Raw genomic sequence first — 23,978 nt, forward strand, 5'->3', positions numbered from 1 at the left:
TGTTGTTTATCTGCTAATGGACTTCCTTCTCATCTGTTCCAGTGTTTTTCTCCTCTTTGTCTGCTGCTGCAGCTGAACTAGTTGGATTTACACAAGCATTTTGTTGAAGAAGAGTATTCATTTCTTCTTTATTTGTCTGAAAAGTACTTTGTTGGCTATAGAGGTAAAGCCCAACCACAGTGCTGCAAATCATGGCATGCTGCTAGACAATCTGAGGAATGTTTTTCTACCTGATGGCAGCCTTTTATTCTACCACTTGGCTTTTAAAGTATCTTCACATTTCTGCTATAAGCACCTGAGCACCCCTGGTCATGGAGGCAGCAGGTCATTCTTTATGCTGACATAGCTGCCACCTGAGCCCCTGACACCAAAGATTTAGTCTAGGGATTTAGAAAATAATCTTAGCAGAAGAGCAGTGTCTTCAGTTCAAAGATCTGGCCTCTGTTTAAGGGAGCACACACAGCAGCACTGGGGGAGGATACTGACTGTGTCCTTAGTCAGTCTTGAGTTCTGACGATACTTGTCCCTGCTACAGATCAGTTGTTCTATGCAATGATAATACTTTTGTTAAAAAAGGCATTTGGATTTTCTGTTAAATATTGGTCAAGTGCACTTCTTGGGTCTTTAGACTGTAATGAAATCCATTAAGTGAACACACAAGTGTGAATGTGTTGCGCAGAGTGACACTGAGATCGTTTGCCTGTAAGTGGATGACCTCCGTACCAACTACTACCCTTGAGGTCAGGATTACTTGAAGACACTACTGTTTGTTGCTGCTCATGATTTTATTTTTGACATATAGATGCAGAGCACAATTAATAATTTTTGTCTGCTTTTTGTGGTTCCTTTATGTGTCTGGGCTGTAGTTGCATATCCAATGAAATGCCAGTTCGTTTAATTATCTTTCAGGAAAAAGATATAGTCAAGCCCTTCAGAGCACCTCGAGGTATTTATGAACATCTTAAGCATAAAATAGTTATTCTTCTGAAGAGGTAGTGAGTAGCCCCAGATTATGATTACTCTGCCTCTTTATCCATTTCAAATACATGACCTCTTGAAACCTCGGAGCCTGTTGTCTGTGTAGTGTCCCTTTGTGTTGACATTATCCAAAAGCAAGAATATTTCACTAACCTAACTATTAAATGGATTCCAGAATACTTAAAAAACCAAAACTCGGAGTGGCTTTTGCAGACACTTAGAACAGTGCAGTTTAATTTTATTGGCAGCAAGGATGCAGAGGCTGAAGTTTTGACCAATTCCTTGAAGAAAGTGCTGCCAGATTGCTACCTCTGCATGGTAAAAAGCCAAAGGCTTGCAAGCATTATTGGAGTGAGGGAACACTGATGCAGTCATTCATCAGCAGAACTTCAATGTCTTCAAAAGAAAAGTATGGGAAGGGCACACTTTAAGGCTAAAATCTAACACTAATTAAAACAGCACTCTGAGCAAAAATAAGGATTCAAAGACAATGGAATAAAAAAACTGTAGTGAAGACAAGATGTTAGAAGAAACAGGAATATGGATCACTGTATTTCTTACCATTGGAGGAATATAAATATAAATGTCTTCAGTTGGTTTTTAGCTCCTGGTCTTGAGAGGAAGTAGGAGAGACCTAAGAGAAAAGCAAGGTGACATGTGTAGGTACATGTCCTCAGAGTGCTCTGTATCTCCTGGTTTATTGACCAGGGTAAGGCACTGGCACTGTGCATCTTGATGCAATGCAAGTAAGAGCTGTGGTGTGCAAAAGGCTTGTAACAGGAGTGCAAGCTCATTAGTTTCACAGTTCAGTCAGATCAGGGTGTTTAGGAAAAGATGGATAACATTTGTACAGGGATTTAAAAGAATGGAATAGGGGTAGCCTTTGTTCCCATCATGGATAGGTATTTGTTGCTTAAATATTCTTGTAAACTGGAATGTGTTTGGGGGGCAAAAATGCTTTAAAAAAAACCCAGAACAAAGCATCCTAATTAAATTGTAAACGGGAGCAAAGGCACGATGTCTTGCTTTCTTACTAATTGAAAAGCCTGCAACCAGTTCCACAAGAGGAAAACCAATGAGTAAAGAAATCAGAGACTGCTCTTTTGGCTTATTGATGCTGTTTTGGCCAAGTTAAGAATTCAGCTATCCTAAAATGATCAAACGTTGTTTGGAGAAAAAGAGAATTTCCAAATCAGCCTCATTATCTGAGAGAAGCTTAAAAATCTCAATTAAGGTAGTGTAATTTCTCTCTTGCCTACTTTAGTCTGCAGAGATGAAACTGGGGGAGTGTCCTGCTTGCTTGCTCATTGGGTTTTTCAAAGGAAGGACTAGAGTTTTATCATACTAGACAAATCCCTTGTTAGCTGCAAGGGAGAAATAGTTTAATGATGAGGGGCAAAGTACTGTGTATCTTAAAAGAAGGCAAATATGCATGTATTCATCAGTATTAAAGTGAAAATTCCATGATGGGTAAGTATCTGTCAGGCTTTTCTATAAAACTCCCTGTCTTGGAGGAATGGAAATGAACTTTAATTTATTATCTCTGAGAAAGTGCTGTTCAGTTTATGTCTGTGCTCAATAAGTATTTACATGAGAATGGAAAGAATATCACAACAGGGTAATGTGATTACAAAGAAAAGTCATTCTTCTAATTGCACTCTAAAAAAAAAATCACATATTGGTGCTTAAAAAGCTTTAAATAATGGTAATATGTAAATTTAATGTGCAACTGTGAGTTGACATGATCAATTGTAAATGCTCCAAGTGATTTCCCCCCACCTCCCTTCTTACCTTCGTTCTACCCAACCAGTTTTTGCAACGTTCAGTGGCCTTGTCAGTAAGTGGAGTGTAATGACTTGTTTGGTCAGCAGTCAGCACATGCAAAATCTCCAGCCCATGAATTATGTAAACTACAGACCTTTAGACCCAGCACAATTCTACTGATGAAGCTTTAATTTAAAAAGTTTTAAATTAGCACGGTGAACATGTTTGCAGTTTCATAACACACACTGTAGCGAAGGCCTGGATGCCAAAATACAAACTCTCACGATATAGTCAGGACATTCCTGTTGAACAAAGGGTCCATCCTGCATTGGTCTGGTTTAAGCCTTTTGGCTGTAGCAGAAGTTCTCTGGCTGCTCCAAATGTTAAAGATCATCTGCAGGAAACATCTCTGGGGGGCATAGACAGGTTCTTTTTTGTATGTTTTGACTTTTTTAGGAGGTGTGTTGCCTTGTTTCACTAAGTAGAGAGTCAGTGGAGTAGAATAAATAAATACTATGTGATTAACTTTTAAAAAATATTAATGCTTTTGGAATGAAATCCAGTCTTCATTTCTGTCATACACCTTCTCTTTTTAAGTAGTTCATGTGAAAGCCAAAGACATCTTACATGAATGAAGAAATTGCTCTCCTTACAGTTACAACTGTCAGGGAAGTGACTCCAAAGTGCTGTCTCTGTTCTGATATATTTCACTTTGTGGGGAAGGTTAAGAGCTGTCGATACATGAAAAGTAGTTTTCATATACTCAAGAACACTGAAAATGTGAATTATGGCACCTGTAAAACATTAGTGATAATCTTCTAAAAAATATAGGTTGTCTTGCCATTAACATGGAGAAATAATGAATCTCAAATTTAATAAAATCTAAAAACAATCCAAATTCTGTTTTATTAACTTCAGGTAAAGCTGTTGTATGTACTGAAGCATTAATTTCAGTACTTTTCCTACATCTTGAGAACTAGAGTGTCTTGATTTTTAAATGTGGATTTCACACATCTACTTGGAAAGACAGTTTTTAAGAAGAATGTCAGGTATCATGAGACTCATCCTGAAACTGTACAAGTTGGCACTGGTGTGTATCCTCACTGTGAAGTGTTATCAATTGGTTTTGGTGGTGGTGGTTTTGTTTGTTAGTTTTGGGAATTAGATTTTATGTTTCATCTGCATGTATTGGGGAAAACAAGATCTGTCTTGTTGAAATTTTATGGAGGAATATTCCATTAGGAAGAGCTTAACTCTACATAATCAGTTGGAATTCCCCAAAGCAGGAAGGCATGGGTGCTTGCTGTAATAAAGCCTCTGAATGATGGGGCATTGATAAATGATTTGCAGTACTACCTAGTGCTTTGCCAGTGCTCAAGCTCAGTGAGTATTTGGAGTATTCCATGGATCAAGCTGTTGCAGTTTACCATTCTTCTGGTTTAAATGAGCACAGTTGTCAAAAGCAGATAGAAGGTTGTTGGGAATAGACTACAGAAGGCAGTCCTGACCATCCGCAAGTGCCCAACTTTTGGCTGCATTGGGTCACACAGGGTCCCTTTAGACCTGCATGGACCACTCTTTGGAGACACTGACTGACACAGAGCAGCTCTGTGGGTCCAGCCAAAGGCTCCTGTTGCTCTGTGTGTCTCGTCTCCTGCCCTAGCTATAAGCACATGCTGGTAGACACTGTTCTCTGCAGTGTTCTTCCAGCCATCAGCGGTCTCTAACTCAGGGACTTCTTCAGATAAATGTGGTTTCTTTGTGTTTATTAACCCTCAAAGGGTTTGTGTCCATTGAGCTCATCTCATCTTCCCTGTATGAGCCTTTTAAACACCCATCATACCCTCTGACAGTACATTTCATTGTGTTCCCTAAGTTGAAGAGAATGCTTTGGAAATAGCATTCCCTTGTTGGGAAGTAAAAATTTTGAGGGGATTGGTATGTTTCTATCTGAGATTCACTGTCGTGGCTGATGCTGGCAGACAAAGGAGTTTATTTTACAAGGGAAAAAAGGAACGTTATTATCCATCAGGACAGTTGAATCTTCAGGCTATAGTTTTGATGTTAGTGTTAACTGTTTTGGCACTATTTTCAGTCTTGTTTCTGCTCTTCAGAACAAGTGATTAAGAAACAATTTCCCAATCTCCAGTTAACACCTCTTTGCCCCCCAAAAGCATTGCATTCTGTGCAATACAGTATGTGATACTTTAATAATGTATAAATCAAGTTGGACAGAAGCTGTCTGTCAGTTTTATTAACTTTGACCTTTTCTCCCATTATAAGGATGGTTGGTAAATATTTAATGGCCCTTATAGATTTTGACAGTTGGATCTGCATTCCTAGGAGCAAAGGTAGATTATAAAGAAATACCTATAATTAATAAAAGTAGCTTAATCACTGGGGGTCAGCCTTCATGTATAAAATTGTTGAAATATACTTATTCTTTAATGCCTGACCAGTAAATGTCAGACTAGCTGGGAGGCTATGAAATGATTTGAAAAGGTTGCATTTAAAATGCATCTATGCTTAGCACTGCTGGTTACCTCCATCTCTGAGCAAGTGCCCAACTGGTATTTCCATGGAATAGCTGCCAGTGTCGTTCTGCACAGTGGATGGTGTCACCAACACAAAATGGCTACAGGAGGGCTGCTGGCAGTAAGATGCAAGAAGAAAAGGGAGAAGCGTGTTCCTGGAGTTGGAGGGGTCTTCTGCCAGAGCTCTTACCCTTTAATTCCCTGCATATTGCACTCACTGCAGATTCTGGGAGTGAAGATTGAAAACTAAGCCCCTGACACTTTGAAACATTGCCTTTCAAACATGTGCTGTCCAGTGCTCTCATTGATTTTTATTCTTATTTTTTTTTTTTTTTTCATTTCAGAAATCTGTCGGAGAAAAACAAATTTGAGCAAAATTCATTTCTGAGCTGAGCTGTTGGGGCACTACAATCCCCCCCTTCCCTGGCAGAGCACAGTTCTCTTCCCATTAGGAATGCGATGTGTCTTCATGTTGTGCCACGGCCAAGATCACGTGGCAAAGCAGCCAAGTAAATCAGGAGCCTGTTAAAAAGCCTTATGGATGCTCTGAGCATTGACATTTGAGTCAGATTGCCTCACTGGATAGCTTCACTCATTTTAATAGCCATTTTCAAGTAGATCACTTTACCAAACTTTGTTTCTCTCATTTTCAGCCAGTCCTCTGCAGAATAGCTTTGCCTAAGCCCACTTTATTTTCTGAACATACCTAAATCCTATTTTCCTAACTGTAATCTTTTTTAGATTCACACCATTGCATTGGAGTTGTTAAACAGTTCACCTTTTCAAGCCAAATCTTTAAGACAATTTAAAGAACACGTTGATGTGGGGACTAGAATGATGAAGGAAATTGCCTTTGTTTGACACTGGATTTCCCCCCCCACCTCCTTCAGAAGTGGAGAACTAAATGTAAATTGGAAGGTTTTAGAGGTGAGCTTTCAACTTGTTGCACTTGAAGCTGGTTTCAGGACAGACACAGTACTGTAGCTGTTCTTACATCTGTGAGCAGTGGGATCGTACTCAAGATCTTGCAGATTCATGTTGTGTCCTTCAAAAATTTGTCTTTCACTGGCAAGTAAAATAAAAGGTTAGGAGAAAGCTGCTGAATGTCAATCTTCCTGCAATGCTATGGAGAGGTGCTAGCAGGTATTTTAAAGGGTAGGTTTTTCTTTACAGTGGTAGGAACTTCTTTGTGGATATTGGTGGTTTTATGTTTAAGAACAAAAGATGTGTTATTTTTAAAAAGCTGGTTTATGCATCTTCCTTCTTCTTTTCTTCCAAAAAGTAAGAATCCTTGATCCCTTGAGAGGAGAAACAGCCTTCACATTGAAAAGCAAGCTCAAGTTTCAGGAGAGTTAGGACTTGAGAAGATGTCTTTGATTCATCATCTTACTTGCCCTATAGCATAACTTCCTCGTGATACCTATTTCACAGCAGACTATAAATATGCTTTTGTTTGCATCATCTTCTACCCAAGCACTCTGTATGAAATACCATACATTAACTTAGTGACTGGCTGTAATTTGAATCGGGTGGTACAGATACTAGAGATCTGACACAGACAGTGTACTGCAGTGGTGTGTATTTTAATATATATGTGTTTTATTTTCCAGTTGCAGTACCATGCCGGGCTGGCATCTGGCCTTCTGAATCAGCAGTCTCTGAAACGTTCAGCCAACCAGATGGGAGTATCTGCAAAACGCAGGCCAAAAGCCCAGCCAACAACACTTGTCCTACCTCCTCAGTAAGTAATGGAGTATTTTAAAGAGTTTGCATGGTGGGGGGCAGGTTTTCTTAAAAAATTTTTAATTGTAATGATATAATCAGCCTTGTGCTTGCATTTTGGTTTCACACAAGATGAATTATTCTAGTTGGTGGGGTGGGGTACCCTGTAGAAACAGCATTTTGTTTCTTCTGCTTATGGAGGTACTTGATAACAGGAAAGTTGCAAGGATTCTGCTTTGTAGCAGGTCATAAAAGTTTTTGCAGCATGAGGTTGTCGTTGAGGAATGATGTTCCTCTGAGTAGTATGACTTGAAGCTTCAAGTAGGACTTTTCTGAAGGTCCTAAAAGGCTGAAGCCAAAAAGTCTTTCGTGTGAGTACTGTCTCGACAAACGTCTGTCTGAGTCCATCTGTTCACCATATGTTAGTTTTGCATTGGATCTAAACGTCTTTTACAGGTGACAAGCAATTATGAGGACACTTAGGAACTGTTTGAGGACATAGAGTATCAACACTTCAGGCAGTCTGTGTACTGATGCCAAAAACACAGAGTTGTCCACAGCTAAGCTTATAAATTACTAAACTGCTTAAAATATTTAGTTACATATAAGAAAATGATTATTATGTAGAAAATGAAGTGCTGAGCAATTATTCATTGTGCTGAGCATCCTTGTAGTTTGTGGAAAGTGCCTGGGTGTTTTCACAGAACAAGTCACTGGTGTATAAACATTGTGCTTCTAAAAACTTCATAGTTGTAATAACAAAGTCCCTGTTGTCACCAGAATCAGGCCTAAGTTGATGAAGGAATCAAAGGAAATCTTACTATCAGGTATACAATATACACACCGAAAGTATGTCTCTATCTGCAGATGAGTTTTTGCTTCAATTTTGCATTTACCTGGAATTGGCAGATAAAATGTAATTTTAGTGTGGCAATGGAACTTGATCTAGTAGTTGAATTACATTTCAGTATCTTATTACCACTTCCAGCATTATTCACGGGGAAAATATGTTTATGCTGAGTTGGTCCTTTATCTGTCACTGGTTTCCTTCTCTCTGGCTTCTCTTTGACCTTTCCTTATTTGTCATTATTTACTATCTTGGTGTGTCTTTAAGAAGAGAATAATAGTTATATTAAGTCAAATCAAATACCTGTTGGGCTCAATATCGTGTCCCCAACATGGGGCAGAAGTAGATAATGAAAAGACTTATGAAAACAGGCTTATGAAAAGTATTAAAAAAAAAAAGTGTGGCAAGTGGATTTTAATATCTTGATTTTGCTGCAGTTTCATGCAAATAATGATGAATCATGCTGTGATTTTGGTTTTTCTTCCCCTTCATTCTTTATAAAATCCAAAAAAAGAAAACATCAGGTGCAGAACCTCATATCTCCTTGATATATGTGGCATACTGCATACTGATTTTCCCATGGCAGTTCAGGGATTTATGGGTTTTTTAGCTTTATTGATTAGTCAGGAAAGGGGTAACTATTTCTTTCTCTCTTCTTTGCATTGATACATGCTATTAAAATTCAGTTAAATGAGAAGTTTTTGGGCTGAGTAACAGCGTGCTGTGTGTCAAGTATATATTAGATGTTGTTCAGAGCGACTATATTATGTAGAGCTTTTCTTAAACATAAGTAATAAAAACCAGCTATATGCCAAAATGTCATTTTGGGATGGCAGGTTGGAGCAAATAGCAATGCTGCAGTAAATCCTTTTCAGCCTGCAAAAGAATGCAGGGAATGCTGTTGCTCAGGAGGTAACATAGGTGATGATTTGGACAAAGAATCTTGTAAAAACTCTTTTATTTTTATGCAGATTTTGCATAAGGATGGTTTGATATTAAATATCTCTTAATCGGAGTTAAAGGCAGCATTAGAGAGTGTGTTACTGATCAATTTTATTTATGTTCCTGTTCCTTAAAGAAACTGCATGGGCAACGTTTGCTACAGCAAAAGCAATATTGTTCTTAATGGCAATGACACAAGATGAGGAATTACCTTGCTAATCTGTATCTTTGATCTTTATTGCTGTGGTGAGACTTGAGTTTTATTCCACAGGCTGAACACAGACAAATGATGTTTCTTCTCATAAGGGTGGTGATACAAAACTTGATTGTTGTGTCAATTCATTGCTTTTACTCGAGCCTTTCGTCTCTTTCCCTGCTCTGCTGTTTCTTCCCCTTTCCTCTCCAAAATGGCTTTTTAAAAAAAAACTAAACCAAACAAACCCAAAACCTTCTCAGCCTGTCTTGGAGGCTCAGACACCTCTTCATACTGCATGCTCACAGAAGGAGCCGGAGAAAGGGTTTTGCAAATGGCAAAGCTTATTCTTGGTGGGCCCACTCATTGGTCCCTTGCCACCCTTAGGCCATCCTTAGATGTCCTCTGGTTTGGAGGCAAGAAGCTTTAGCTTTTCACTATCCAAAACAGCAGCAGGAAATTTGAATCAAAAAGGTATTTTTGAAAATGGAAGGTCTCAGTCCTGTAACCATTACCAGGAAAACTTCCATTTTCTCACGGTTTTCCTTATCTGAGAGCTTCTAAGCGTGCTGAACCATTTTTGAAGAGGCCTTTTGGTGTTCAGTTTGGCTTTTCAGTGTTGGTTTTCACTGGCTCTGAAAGTGCAGGAAGGAATACTAGATTGGTATGCATCTCCTTTCTAGCCAAATGTATCTGTATGAGAAAATGACTAACTGCTGGCTTCTTTCTCCTCCTGCTTTGTCCCTCCTGCTGTCTTCTATTAACAAGACATCTCCCTGTACTTGCTAATAGATGCGTTCCCTCACATGCTTCTCATCTGGCTGCTGCTTCCTTCCTTCTGTTAAAGAATCTCAAAGCAGTGTTTGCTGAAGTGCTGAAAGCTGTCAGCTCCTTCCAAGTGACTAGGAAAGCAGATACATGCAACCCTTCTAAAAACCAGAGTGTCATCTTCTGGTTTGAAAGAGATAAAGTCAATAAGAAAGGATGGCTCTTAGGTTTTCTTCTTTTGAAATTTAGTAGTTCATGCAGTTAATATTGTATTATTTTGCTTGGCACCACATCTCAAAAGCAAATTCCTAGTTCTAAAGCTGTCTCCATGGCTCTGTGGGAGCAGAATGGTGGCCTCAAAGATTCTGGGGTGGCTGGGAGCAGTGAGCCCATGGAAGTAGACCCTACTGGTGGACCACCCTGGTGTGAGCCTGGCAGACTGCAGTATGTCACTTCCTAGCTGGAAAAAGATAGCAGTGAGGTGCTGTAAGATGAGGCAAAAGAAAGCTAAGAGGAAGCGCAGGATGTCGACTAGATTCTTGCAGTTGTGTTCACTGGCACACACAAGGGGGTCAGTTAGTTTTAATGGGAAATTTTAGGGGTCTCAGCTGACAACCTTGTGACTTGATAGCTCTGTTGTGTGAGGCTTTCTCAGTGCTCCCAGATTAATCATCTGTCTTCTCTGTCTGGCAGGAAATTGCCAGAACAAGAACTTGCTCACTGCAAAAGGTACTAAGGCTCTTGCCCTTTATGGTGCCTTTTAGGGTCATTTGTTGTGACACTTGTGGATTTGGGGAAATAAACAGGCTATAAACAATAAACAAGCTGAAGCCTGCTTCTTGTTTGACAACTTCAGGCTCAATGGATAGAGAAGCTTGAGTAAAAGAGTCCAATTTTTTTTGTTTTAGGGCTCTTCAGCTTGTCTTGTAAATCTCTTGTGGTTTGATGCATACCCTAACCTGACAGTGAAAACACTGTAATAGATTGAGTAAAAATCTCTGTGAATTTGTAGTCTATTGCTAGAAACAGAGCAGCAAAATTACTTTTCCATTATTAAAAACAAAGTGCTGCCCATGATACTGTTCTAGATAAATGAGCAACAATAACTGTGAAGATAACTTTTAAGTGATAAGAAGGACTTGAGCCCAGAGTGCTAGGCAGAGTCTCAGGAGGGACAGGCTGTTTCTGCCACTTGTTCTGGGTGAGATGGAGAAGGTCTCTATTCTGCTCTATACACTCAGAATGCATCTGGATTCTTCTAGAAAAGATGGATATATTTAAAAGTCCATACTTGCTCTGTCCTTTTTTTAGAGTTACCTTAGCAAATGATGCTCTTTGAGAGGTCTCCTTTAAAAAGTTAATTTACTGGCTCAGCAGGTGTCTGATCATCTGGATTTGGAAAATAAATACACAGCTGTCCCAAACTTAGTGTTTATTGTAGCTTGATTCAATACCAGCATAGTCCAAGTGTTGTTGTTTCATAGCAGTAATGTCCTATTGGTTTTAGTGGTTCTGTCATGTAAGTAGTACTGTAAGATTCTATTGTATTTGTTCAAGAACTTTCTTCAGCACGCACAATCTGACTCTGAAGGAAGGAATTCAATTTAAAATAGTCAGTGATTGAATATTCAAAACAAAGTTACTATTTTTAACAGTTAACTAACTGAAAGGTGTGTGTGTATGTGTATGTATGTGTGTGTGTGTATGTGTATATATATCTATATATATATATATAAACTCTACACCCAGTCATCAGATGTGCCAGAAGAAATTATTTGGAACTTCACTTGTGTAATTTATCACATTAAGAAGAATCCTGATGAACCCTTTGCCAAGAGTTTTTGGAGGGAAGGGTTTCTCAGCATTTTGTTTTATAAATGGCATCTAATTGCTTCTTAGGTTCAGGGATTTTCATGATGAAAAAAAGAGGCAGATTATTCTAAAGATAACAGCAAAGCATGCTTAAGCCAGTACGTGTTTATAGGTTTTGTATTTTTTAAGTTGGTTTGTTTAAATTCTGCTCAGCTGGTCTGACCTCGCTGTATTTTAGATGTCTGAAATCCCAGGTAGGGATTCCTGCTCCGACACCATGAATAGGATGTCCCAGTGAAGTGGGACACCTGGTCTAGAGGCTGTGGGGAATGTGGGTATTTACCACGCGAGCGTTGTTCCCGCAATAATCCTGTTCTGTGTTACAAGCTGTACTCTAACACTGGGCCTCTTAGAAGTAGTCAGGAGCAGAAGAGTGTGGCTCTATCTTCCATTTTGAGAGAAGTTGTCAGAAGTTCTTGGAGTTCTAAAATTCTCCTTTCCCCCTCCTGGCAAAGCTACATTAAGTATCAATATTCATTAAATACCACAGAGATGATAATGTAATAAAGCAATAATCCTCAGGCCCACATCTGTACTTCTTTCCAGAAGAGTTGGGATTGAGAATATAATTAAAGATTAAAACTCTGTTTGCATTCTGGAACATGGAGATACCTTTTTGTGCATGATGGGGAATTGCATTAATAAGGAAGAGATCAGTTTCCAATAACTCTCAATACTAGGAGCTCATTTAATATCCCTGTTCATGTTTAAGTTTCTCTCAGTATTCCTTTAGCTTGACTTCAGCAAGACAGTGCAACAGGAACTGTTAAAAAAAACGTGTTGCTGAAATATGTGACCCTTTTGCTCCAAACATTAATCTCTTTTTGTATGAAAAAAAAATGTTAAAAATTAGTCTTTGTATTGTAAGACAATATTTACAAGAACAGGCTTAATTACTTTACAGCCATGTACCACATAGATGGAACATTAGTATTTGGTACCTTGTGCACAGTTTGGATCACATCATTGTAGTGTTTTGATTTGGAGTAAATCGATGAACACCTGCTTGGCAGATGTTTTGGGAAGCTGTTTTAGTGTAAGTGGCAGGGTATTGCATTTATCCCTATCTGCTCTATTGATTTTGTATGGAGAGTCTATGTGCATATCGTGCAGCATCTGTAGGTACTCAAGTCTCTAATATTTCAGCTGGTTCAACTAAATAGAAAGTCTCTGTAAAACTTCCTATATTGTATTTCATCTTACTTTTTTAAGAGTTTAAGAAAAAACTGTTAATTTCCCTTTGAAAATCATAGTCAATTTGTTTCCTCTTTTATGTTTTTCCCTGCCTGTGTGTTTGGTGGTGGTGTATGTGGTCAATCTTTGTTAAATAGTTCTTTGTTTTTCCTTTTAATAAGCTCCATAATTTTGCACAGAAGGTCCAAAATACTGGTTTTCCCCCCCTCAAATATTGGTATTTTAATTCCCAAAGCTAATCTAGCTAGGTAGAGTGCTAGTTCTTTCTAACCTCTAGTAAAAACGACTTACTTATTACACAGGTGGTTTTGTGCATGTTTGTCCATTCCCTAGAGGAAAATCTATTTCAGTTATAAAATCCATGCTGTGGGTGTATAAAATCCATTTTGGGGGTTAGTATTCCGTTCTTTTTCTAAATACAATGGTGGTGGGAGGGGTTTGATGTAACAATGGCAGTTGGATGGTACCCATTCCTCTAGAATTTTTCAAGGGAATACACATAGTGTGTGTAGTGTTTATTTTCTTTCAAGGAAAACTACAGAGTAACACGAACCTGTTCAAACTGCCACCTACAACGCTGCTTCAGAGAACAGCAACATCCTCAAGTCAATTTTTCAAACTATGTAGAATATAATAGAGAATAATGAGCAAACAGGAAACCACTATTTTGACAGCTTTGTTCCAGGAAAGTAAGTGCTAAGAATTCAGATCATATTGAATTTCATCAGCTATTGAAAATACGATAGTTTTGAGTTATTTTAAGATACAGCAGTGTTGTGATTTGTTCTGGGTTTTTCTTCAGGTTTCCCTTCTGCCTACCAAGCAGAAATGACAACACTTGCTTTTAGACAAGTTGTTTTATGAAAACAAGATTGGATCCCATTAGACTCCACCTTTCATTTTAGTTTTAGTGAGAACCTTGGATATTTCTGGTTTCCTTAAATACAGTGAGTGTTAAAGTTGTATCCTAGGACATGGGAGGAAAAGTTGTAATTAAATTATCCCAACTTCTTCATTTTCTTCTCAACAGTGTTTCCCCAGCACTGCAAGGTAAGAAATCTGGTTCTCTGAATTACTGCCAAGTATGTTGCCACCACAGCATTGGAAATTCTGATTTAAGTTACCCTCAATGGTAACGTTTAATAGATGGCTTGGAACAGCTTTGGTTCTTTTCAGATTTGGTAGCCAGGACATTAAGATCCCAGACCTTGAGAAGCATCTGCCATGGTTGAACCCATAACGTATTACAAATTATGAGGGAAAAATTCCTAGGTGATAACTTTCATGAACTGAGTTTTATCAAGGGAAGAGCTTTGTTTTCACTGGTGTTTGCTTGGGTTATCTAGTATGTGAACTCTGAAACCATATATGCGTTTGTAACCTGTTTAACTACCAAAGATACAGAAGGCAGGCAGATGATTTTATGTTTTCGTTCCCTTCTTTCTTTCCCATTGAAGTCCTTTTCTGTGTTTTATTAAGGATGTATATGGTTTCTTTAGTTAGGGACAACTTTGAATAGTGAACCAACACAGATTTAATGAGAATCTGAAAGCTGAGAAAAAAGTGATGTGTTTTTTAAAGTCTGTGGATGATAAAATGTGCTGTAGCACTCAGTCCTACAGCAGGTACCTGCTGGGACACGTGGCCTGCTGCTGCATCTCTGGCTTCTAAATTTTGTATGGCATGTTGTAATGCAGTATAAATCCAATTGTCTGTTATGCTGTAAGCTAGATCACTCCCAACATTATTAAGCCAACATTCAGACAATAGGAGAAACCCTTTTAGAGTATTAATGTTTGGATTTTCATTTGTTTTTATCTCTGATCAATAGAAGTGTTGGAGCACCAGATCGAGCTGTATGACTCGGGGAGTTGAGTAGGATCCAGACTACACCCTTAGTTGTGTAATAAACTGTTGTGGCTTTTCACAGATTTGGTCCCAGTACATGAGGAGACTTTTCCCTTCTTTGTGCTCTGTGCCCTCCTGCAGTAGTCAGTAGGTGGGTCACAGTGGAAATGCACTGAGTGTTGCCAAAGGTCTAGTAGTCATCTGTGTAGACTGCACATTGCCACGGCTTGGGTACAACATGACTTTGTGTGGAAGTTTTGGGGGTTTTAGCTGCCATTCTTGAGTCTGGTGGTATTTGGTAGCTCAGTGCTGAGTCAACACCTTTGCTGTTCTGTGCATCTGTAGAAACAGGACTCTTAAAACTTTTAATCCTGACCTAATCTCCTACTGTGTTGCTATATCTGGCAACAGGGGGTTCTGTAATAATCTTCTTTGTTTTGTTATGCCAGATCAGTGAGTTTTTTGGCTACAGCTGTATGCTGAATTTCACTTCATTCCATTAAGTCCCATACAGCTGCATATTTTCTTACAAAGTAATTACAAAAATCCAGCAGGCATTGATCAAAACAGATTGTCCAAAGGAAAGATTTTTTTTAAACTCAAACTAAATTTCCTGACGATATTCATTAGCAGGATAATGATTTCTATCCATAAAAGTACTAGATACAAAGATTTTGGATGCTGCTTTATCCTTAGTAAATAATTACTGAAATGTGCATTAGTTGTGTTATAAAACTTAACAAGTGTATTTTAACATAGAGGAAAAATCTGCTCTATTAATTAAGTTTTCAACAAATATTTTAACCAACTGCTATGTAAAGAGACTGAATGTAATTAAGATTTCATCATTTCTTTACAGTGTATAGAGCTTCACTTCCTAATGTGCTGTGAGCTTTTATGGATCGATAGCCTGAGCTCAAATGTCCTTGTTGTGAACACTTCCATGAATGGTCCTGTCTTGAAGACATGAGCCAGAAGAGGCCTGGGGCTGATCCCTGTTGATATTTTGGTGTCGCATTCGCCAAACGAATCCCACAAAAAGGCTTGCCCTGAGTCTGATGTGCAGCCCTGTGTGACTGAGCAGTGATTTGAAATAATTCTCATCTACGTTACTGAAGATCAGCTGGAACACTCCATTGTTGGGGAGTCAAAAAGCTGTATTTCTCTGGAAACTTTGGGCTGTGTACCAGCCTTGATGTGCATGTTAATTTTCTGGAATAGGCACAGATCCAGAGCAGTGTGTAGCCCTCAGTGAACATTAGTGTTACTGGGGGTTGCAGCTCTATTGTAAAAGAGCAAATTTTGGACTCTTTGATGTATGTTTGCCTTAGAGGTAATGTTTGTGTGAGAACTGTGCCATTAAAAGGTGGCAATTAATTAAAAGTTGTTCCACAGTCCCAACCGTTAGAAGATGCCCTTGCAGCATTTAGAGCAGAACACTAATACTGCACTGTAGGGAATCCCTGTACTTTCAGTAAAAAGGAAAGTTAAGGATGGAGAAGTTAATGTGTAATTAAAGACTCAAATACTCGTTTAACTGCTTGTTTCTGTGTCAAAAGAAAGGAACATAAACTACCAGTGGTTGAACTAATTAGACAGTGAAGAACAAGCTAGATAAGAGAGGAAATTTGTATGAAGTTAATGATATCAAAGCCTTTTCTAATGCTGTGATTTTATCGTATGATTGCTTTAACCTCTTTATTTTTTAGCTTTACTATTTGAGGAGGGGGAATTAGAGGCAGCATTACTGCAGCAGACGATCAATCTGAAAAGAATAAAACTGCAGCTTGCCAAATTAAGCAGCACATTACAGGAAGTGTTTCCATCTGCACTGGTTGTATATTCCCTTGTCAAAGATGACGAGCAGAAAGAGTGGAGCCATAATAAGATGGAGGGAGAAGGTCTTTATATTTTGGTGGTGTAGCAAGAATGGCAATAGGAATGTATTGAGAATGTGTTTATTAATGACTTCATTTCTGTGCCTCTGTGCGATTCCAAGTAACCTTTAGGCATTTGAGAGGAGAACTAAACAGTTGTACTGTGATGGGGGATAAAAGTACTTTCAAATGTGAAACCTGTAGTGTTAAGGAGTAGGAAGCTCTAGGTGTATCACAGTAAAAACAGCCATGAAATCTAAGTTGTACCTGAAAATGCAGGCAACTAAGTCCCCTGTAGTTTCAACAAAAAGGGTAAGTTTTCCCAGGTAAAGAACTGCAGATGGGGATTTACCTGGGGACTCTTGGAGCCGTTCCCTTCCCTGGGGACTGTGGTGGATGGTGGGCTGCCCGTGCTGCAGCGCTGCCTCGAGCGGCTACATTCAGCACCCATCAACCAAGTTCCTGAGTTTGAGGAAGATGAATAAATGCCCTTTCGAACTAGAAAGGACACAGAGTTTGAGAACTGCTTTGCTGTGCTTTCTTTACTTGGTGTTAAAAATAACAGTTATTACTTTTTAATTTCACTTTAGGGCGTTCTCTGGTTATTCATGTGTTTATCATGTACCCTTATGGATGGGTTAAACAAAAAAAGCTTGGGTAGCAAATTCCAGCTGATGACTTCATAGGCTTTTCCTCTAGACACAATTATCATTTGTAATGATTTGAGCTGTTTTGGTACAATCATTTTCCTAGTCCCATTTTCTCAATTGCCAATGGAAAACATAAATAAAATGCAACCATTGGAAGTTTCACTGGGTGAAGTGATTTGATTTTCATCCCTATATAGATGCTGCTCTACCTTTATTTTCATTCCTAATGGTTAAATTTTGCAAGGTACTTCCTCTTTGCTCTATAGGTTTTACTAATAAAGCGTAAGAGTGTCTTTATAATTTCAGTTATGTTACTCAGTAGTGTGTGTATGTCACTTTGCAAACAAGTGTTTTAATAGTGTAATGCACATTTCTAACTGGTCATAGATACATTTGCCTCATTATTAGTTTATTTTCCTGATTCCTACCTTTACATGGGTGATACAAGGAGTAAGACACTGGACAAGGGAAGACCTTGTTAACATTGGCGCACCTAGTTTTGACTTTTCTCTTTGGCTGCAGGCAGTTTCTTTATTGTCTGTGAGTCATGGCCAGGGGAATCCTATAGTAAGTCCTCCAATTTTAGCAACCAAAATTCCATGCAGCAATATTTGCATTGAAATTAAATTTTTCTTTTGTGTTGTTCGGGATTGTTCTTCCAAATCCTGGTTTGGGAAAGAAAGTGGGAGTTTGGCACAGAGATCGTGGTAAAGTAGTTAGTGACTTATTTAACCTTTGCTGAGCTTACCTGGACACCTCGAATGAAATGAAGATTATATTCTGTGCATGATCAATACACTCTGTTGTTGCCTGTAATACTCTGTTTCTGTCCTTGCTTGTGGAATGATATCTGGCCTTTTCATTCTGCGCCATATATGTTTGAAAGTGCTTGAAGATAGAGAGATTCCTGAATAAGCTATTGCAGAGCAAATCACTGTTTTGTTGAGTTGCTCGATGCCTCTGTTTCCCCACGTGAACTGTGAATTGTATCATCTGGGAATTGCACAGGAGCGCTGAGAGCAACTCGAGTGATATTTGTACAAAGCTGGGATAAGAGAAGGCATTAGCTGTAAGGCAGATGCTTTCATGTGGGGAAGAGTCTGGATTTTTGTCTTTTATTGTCTGTTCTTCAAAACCAGTGAAGTTTTTACAAAATTCAAAGTCCAGGAGTGACCCATTGTGAGGAATGAACGACCGTATAATTCCTACTTGTGAGACCTAACAGGAAGCTCTAACTATCCACTGTCAGCGTTCATCCTGATAAATGAGGGGTGATGTGTTATTCTGTCTCCTTTGTGTTCTTGCCTTTAGGTGTTCATTTCAGTGATGGAAGACAAGGTGCAGACACATGAAATAATTACACAGCAAGCTTGGCTGGAGCCTGTCAGTCTGTGTCAAGCTCCCTTAGACTTCTCAAATCTCTAAATTGTTGAGCTCTTTTGCTGATTATTGCATTTAGTGTTTGGTGTTAAAATCAAATGTGCTCTAGAAGCAGCAAAAAATACCTTACTGTTTTGATGTGTTTTTAACTTGGGGTTTAATATCTGTGTCCAAAATAGCACTATGAAACCGAGCTCCTCTCAAGCCAAAACCCAGGCTTCTCCACTTCCCTATTTTACATGCAGAACCTTCTTTCATTTTGGCTTTTGCATTTTGACAGCTGCTCAGCAGGGATGATGCTTTTGCTCATGACAGATTTGTATGCGCCTTGTAGACAGGTCTTAGAAAGGAGCCTTTTGTGAAGGACTGAAAGACAAATCAAACTTGGATATAAATTTGGGCCTAATCAGCTACATGGAAGACTCATAGTTTGAGGAATCATAGTCGTATCTAACAGTACTATTATTACAAATAGTACCTAAGTTTAAACATTTATTGCTTTTCAACTTTTTTTATGGTTCAATTTTAAATGTAAGAAAAGAGGGCATTAGTCTGATGGGGCAAATGTCATTGAGGTGTATTGTTAGCAAGTAACACATACATTTGAAAGTCTAGGAAATAGCTCCTGGCTGATAATCATGGCTTTGGTGTTTCAGTTACCAAAGCACAATCTATCCACTGAGCATGCTGTATACATTCTGTAGTTGTAGTTCCTCCAACTGTGTGTTTGTGTGCTTATTCCTCAGCTACCACCACCTCTGCTAACCCTCTGCATGCTGCAGCTTTTTGTGTTTTCTAGTCAAGTAGACATCAATGGAAAAGTCCACTGTGGCGCAGTGGGTGTTCCGGACTCTCAAATCTGAATCCTCTTTGATTTGTTGTTGGAGATTGAGTTGGAAGGAACGTCAGGAGGTCATCTAGTCCAGCCTTCTGTTCAAAGATGGTCTCTTGTCTCAAGTAGATTAGATTGGCTGTGATGTTGCCTTAGCTGAATCCTGAAAACTCCCAGGGTTGGAAGACTACACTTGTAGTTACCATTGAAGCAGTTCACCTGCTTCTAGAGGTCCCATTAGTGCTGTTCATGTTGAAACATCTTGAGCATAACCCCATTCTAGGGAGGGTGTGCGGGGGTGGGGTGGCTGATGGAGGGAGGAAGCAGATATTTTTTGAGAAACTAAGTAGTTATACAGGTTATATATATTTTTATATAGACACACATATATATAAAATCCCCTATATATATATATATAGGTTATAGTAGCGTGCTTTAAAAGAAACACAGTAAGAAGCACATGAGTTAACTAAAAGGAGCACTACAAGGAGAAGTGCTTGGGATTTAAAATAATATTTGTATAACTTTTTTCAATCTAAAATTTGAGTTAAAAGCAGTTCATACGTTGATGATCCTTTCCACTTTGAAGGTTGCCGTACATCTACACATAAGGTTACTTCTTCAACAGTGATTTTACAGCATAAGAAATGATTAGCAAATCTAATGCTGTCTTAGTTATTTCTAAAGAAGTGAGATGCATTTCTTGCTGTGACAGAGTGATGGTGGCTCTTGCGTGCCACTTGTAAAATAAGCTCATTGGCAGCAAATGCCAGGTAGAACTATTTTAACATGTGATTATGCTTTTTAAATGAAAATTTATTTTCAGTGCAAAGATAGCAACTTCAACACCACAGACAGAAAATCAATTATAATTTTTGCTAGTACAGCTAAAATATCTGCTGCTACTAATTTCTTCTGGCTGTTCCACACTCGCTGTCTTCCCTCTGGTTTTTATTAAGTCATTGATGGCAATAGAAATTCTGATATTGAAGCCTAAGTTTTGTGATATTCTTCTGCCTCTCTTGCTGTGTACTCTTGCATCTGTCTGCAGTACCATGGTTGAATTGTCTGTTTCTATGCATATGTATTTAAGCCACATAATTTTTGTTGTGTCTTAGGCATCATCCTTCAGCAGCAAGCTCCTGTGCAAGCAAATCTCTGTTTGCTTTTGCTATTAATTGTTTTGTCAATATACTGGATCTGAAAGACCTGTGTTTTGCAAATCTCTTGGGTATCTTCTTGAACAGAAACCACAGAATTGTGGAATGGTTTTGGTTGGGAGAGACCTTAAAGATCATATAGTTCCAACCCCGCTTCATGGGCAGGGACACCTTCCACTTAGAGCAAGTGGTTGTCATCTCTACGCATCCTAAGTACACCCTAAAATGCCAGTGTAAACAAGCAACACAGAGAACTGGTTGTTGGATGATCCTCAGTTTTCAGGTTGTTTCAAGTATTTCTTTACCTGTTCACTTGTTCTTGTTGGTTGTTTCAGAGAATTTCAAGAAGGAGATTTCCTGTCTCACATGAAGTCTGTTCATATAGTTGAATCCCTTTGCTTTCAAGTCCTAAATAAGTAGCTCATTTCCATCTCCTGAGGGTGTATGATAGAATATATGGAGAGAAGTTCAGCTCTGATTTGAGCATAGAGCCTCTCCAGATGTGTCAGCATGGATGAAGTGTGGTGTGCGAGAATGGGAAGTGCTCCTTGACTGCCCTGTGATACTGGAAAATGTATGTACATGCACATATTAAAGCTCATATTTTAGAGTTTGGGGAGATTTTTGTTTTACAGAGTAAGTAAGCCCTTTGTTTTGTTTGCCCATATTTTCTGTCTTTTGCTGTTACTGACTTCTCACTAGTTGCAGCTTCTGAAGAAGTCTGTTCTCAGGATAATGGAGTGGCTTGCAGGAAGACAGTCAAAGCAGCAAACCTCTCAGCAGTGCAGCAGAGGATGTAATTATAACTCCATTTGCTTTGTTCTCAGTCAAGCTTTCTCTTTCTGTTTTCCCATTGTCATGCTTCCTTTTCAGAGGTGGTGTGCAGTGTTTGTCTCATTGTGTCTTTTGCCGAAGTTATACGATACAATCAGCAGCTAATATTTTTGTCTCCTTTTTTAAGAATGTGTCTGACGTTAGATCAATGCACATGCATTTTGTTTGTGTTTTGAATCTGTGGAAAACATGATGACTACAATTAGGCAAAAAGTGAAGAATAATCAAAGGATTAACCAAAAGTCAAATACAGAAATGTGTGTCAGTGCAGTGAGTAGTGAATGCGAAGTGAGCACGAACAGAGAGCTCCCTTGAAACATCTGCAAATTCACTGATGTTTGGAAATATAACAGCAGGACAATCCTTTGAGGTGATAGATACCATTTGGTACTATTTCATCTGTTTCTGTAGGGCATTAGCTTCGACTGGTTGACTCTTAGTAGCTACATATTAGCTAATTAATCATTTAGTTTGCTGTCATGTTACTAGGTGAACCTGCATTCTGGTAGCAGCACAAATCTGAGATAGTGGTTTCCTAACGAGCAAAATAGCTGTGGTAGCCCTGGCCTGCATGGGTGACTTCAACTTTTCTCTAGTTGCTTTTAGAGAGATCTTTGATAAAAGGTTCTCTTAATGAAAGTTCTGTCTGCTAATACAGACAGTTTGCAGCTGCATGTGTCAATATAGCGAGTCCCATTCTCTTTCTACAGTGTTTTTTAAGTGAAAACACCATACCACAGTAATACATTTGTCAATATTCTGCATGTGTTCGATATCAAACTATTCTGTAGCTTTCATTCTGTGATGAAACAGAGATTTTATTTTCTTTTTAATTGGGTGTACATTTATGCTATCATCAAACCTTTTCCTAGGAAAATACAGATCTCTCTGTTTGGGTGGAATACTTCAGAAGATTTGCCTAGAGTTTTTAATGAAGAAATTATTGAACTCTCTTTTCATAAGCAAATTTTAAGCTTGGACAGTGTAACTGTAAGCAGCCATCTCAAAAGGAAAAATATAAACAGTAATTTTAAAACAAAAAAACCCCAAAGTAACCTTGCCTTAAAAACCACTATCATTTATCTCCATGTTTAAATTTTTGTCCATGTGCAGGGAATGTCTTTAGTCAGTGTAGGAATCTAATTAAGTCTTCTCGTGGTAGTGATTTGTAGCTAACCCTCTCTTTACTGGAGCATCTTGTTAGATGACTAAACCACTCCCTGCTGAGACACTGTCATGGACAGACAGGCGAGACACTTGGCAGCTGATGGGGAAAGGTTGATCAGGCTGGAATTGCCTTCAGAGTCTGTGAGGAATCTTTTCTTGTCCCTTCTGTAGCAGAACTTCTGAGGTGCCATTTGGCCGAGTCCAGGCTCTCACTTGTGACCACGTACAGTCCCAGCTGGTGGTGGGTTATTTCATCTCTCTCATTCACATTGCGTTGGACAGTCTGTCTTGTCTTTGTTTTTAATTAAGGACTGTGAATGCTTAAAGACTTTTCTTTTAATTTTTACCTATTTACTAGTGGAAATTTGCTGACAACTTGGAATTTCTTTACTTTGGGTAAAAAAAATACTTGATATTCCTTAAAGGAACTTGCTTTTTATAAGTTCGGAGCTCAATATTCATGAAGCAGATGCACAGAATTGGGGAAATGTATCGAGGAGCAAAGCTAGGCAGTGTTGTTAATCCTGTCTGCATTTTCCCAAGGAGACCTTCATTCCCTGTTTTTCACTTAGGCAGTTTTCTCTGTTAGCATACTTCCATAAACAGAAACGTATTATTTTTTAATAAGCTGAACATTTCTCCCTGATAGCACCAGACCCAGTAGTTCTAAAGGGCTTATTCTGCTTTAGATATATTTGGCATAAAAGCTGGTTTATGTTTTGTTTTTTAGGGAAGCTCTGCAGGTAATGTAAAGTGGTGCAGGTACAAGAACATACTTATGAACAGAACTGTCTTTGCTTACCGTGGTGGTACTTTGGCTTCAGTCCAGGTTTCAGACCTGTGAAGTACTTCAAGCTCTTCTCTGCCTGTTCTGTACAGTGGGGGACACAGGCAAAGCAGACTCCAGTGATTCAAAAGCCCCAGTGAACATAAAGCCTGGTTGATCTCTGCTCAGTCACTCTCTGATCCTTGTGTGTGAAGGGAGAACCCGATTATGAGAGTGGGAGAATGGCCAGAAAGGTGCAGTGAATTTCTGCCATTGCTTTGCTGAGGTGTCTGGATGGCGTTTGGCAAGCCCAAGAGCAGCTGCTGTGATAAGCCCTTTCCTTTAACTAACTCTGTTGTTTTAAAGAGAATTTTTGGGGTTGGGTTTTTTTTTCACCAGAGAATTTAAGAGACTTAGCCCTCCTCCCCCATGTTGGCTTTCAGTTGAAGCCACGTAGTTAACTTCCATAAGCCCTACAAAAAATTCCAACAATATTCTGAAGGGCTTCTCTCCAAGGCATTTGTAGTGGGCAGAATCTGGAGTTTATAAATGCCTAATTGTACTTGTTATATGCAGGTTTCATACCAGAGTGTAAAGATGACCTTGAAGGAGTCTTTTGATAAACCTGTGAGTCTCGAGGGAGATTTTTC

The 23,978-nt window shown here is 38.9% G+C and overlaps 1 protein-coding gene across 2 annotated transcripts in view; it reads left to right on the plus strand.

Annotated features, from left to right (window-relative positions):
* The window catches only part of MED27 (mediator complex subunit 27), an 86,073-nt gene that overhangs the window by 24,853 nt on the left and 37,242 nt on the right, over window positions 1–23,978 (plus strand). For both annotated transcript variants that reach the window (XM_010012914.1, XM_010012920.1), the window contains exon 3: window positions 6,887–7,017. In XM_010012914.1, the coding sequence (XP_010011216.1) occupies window positions 6,887–7,017 (131 nt within the window). The remainder of the gene's footprint in view (window positions 1–6,886; window positions 7,018–23,978) is intronic.

This window comes from Nestor notabilis, unplaced genomic scaffold, assembly GCF_000696875.1.
Source record: "Nestor notabilis isolate BGI_N333 unplaced genomic scaffold, ASM69687v1 scaffold26120, whole genome shotgun sequence".
NCBI classification, from domain to species: domain Eukaryota; kingdom Metazoa; phylum Chordata; class Aves; order Psittaciformes; family Psittacidae; genus Nestor; species Nestor notabilis.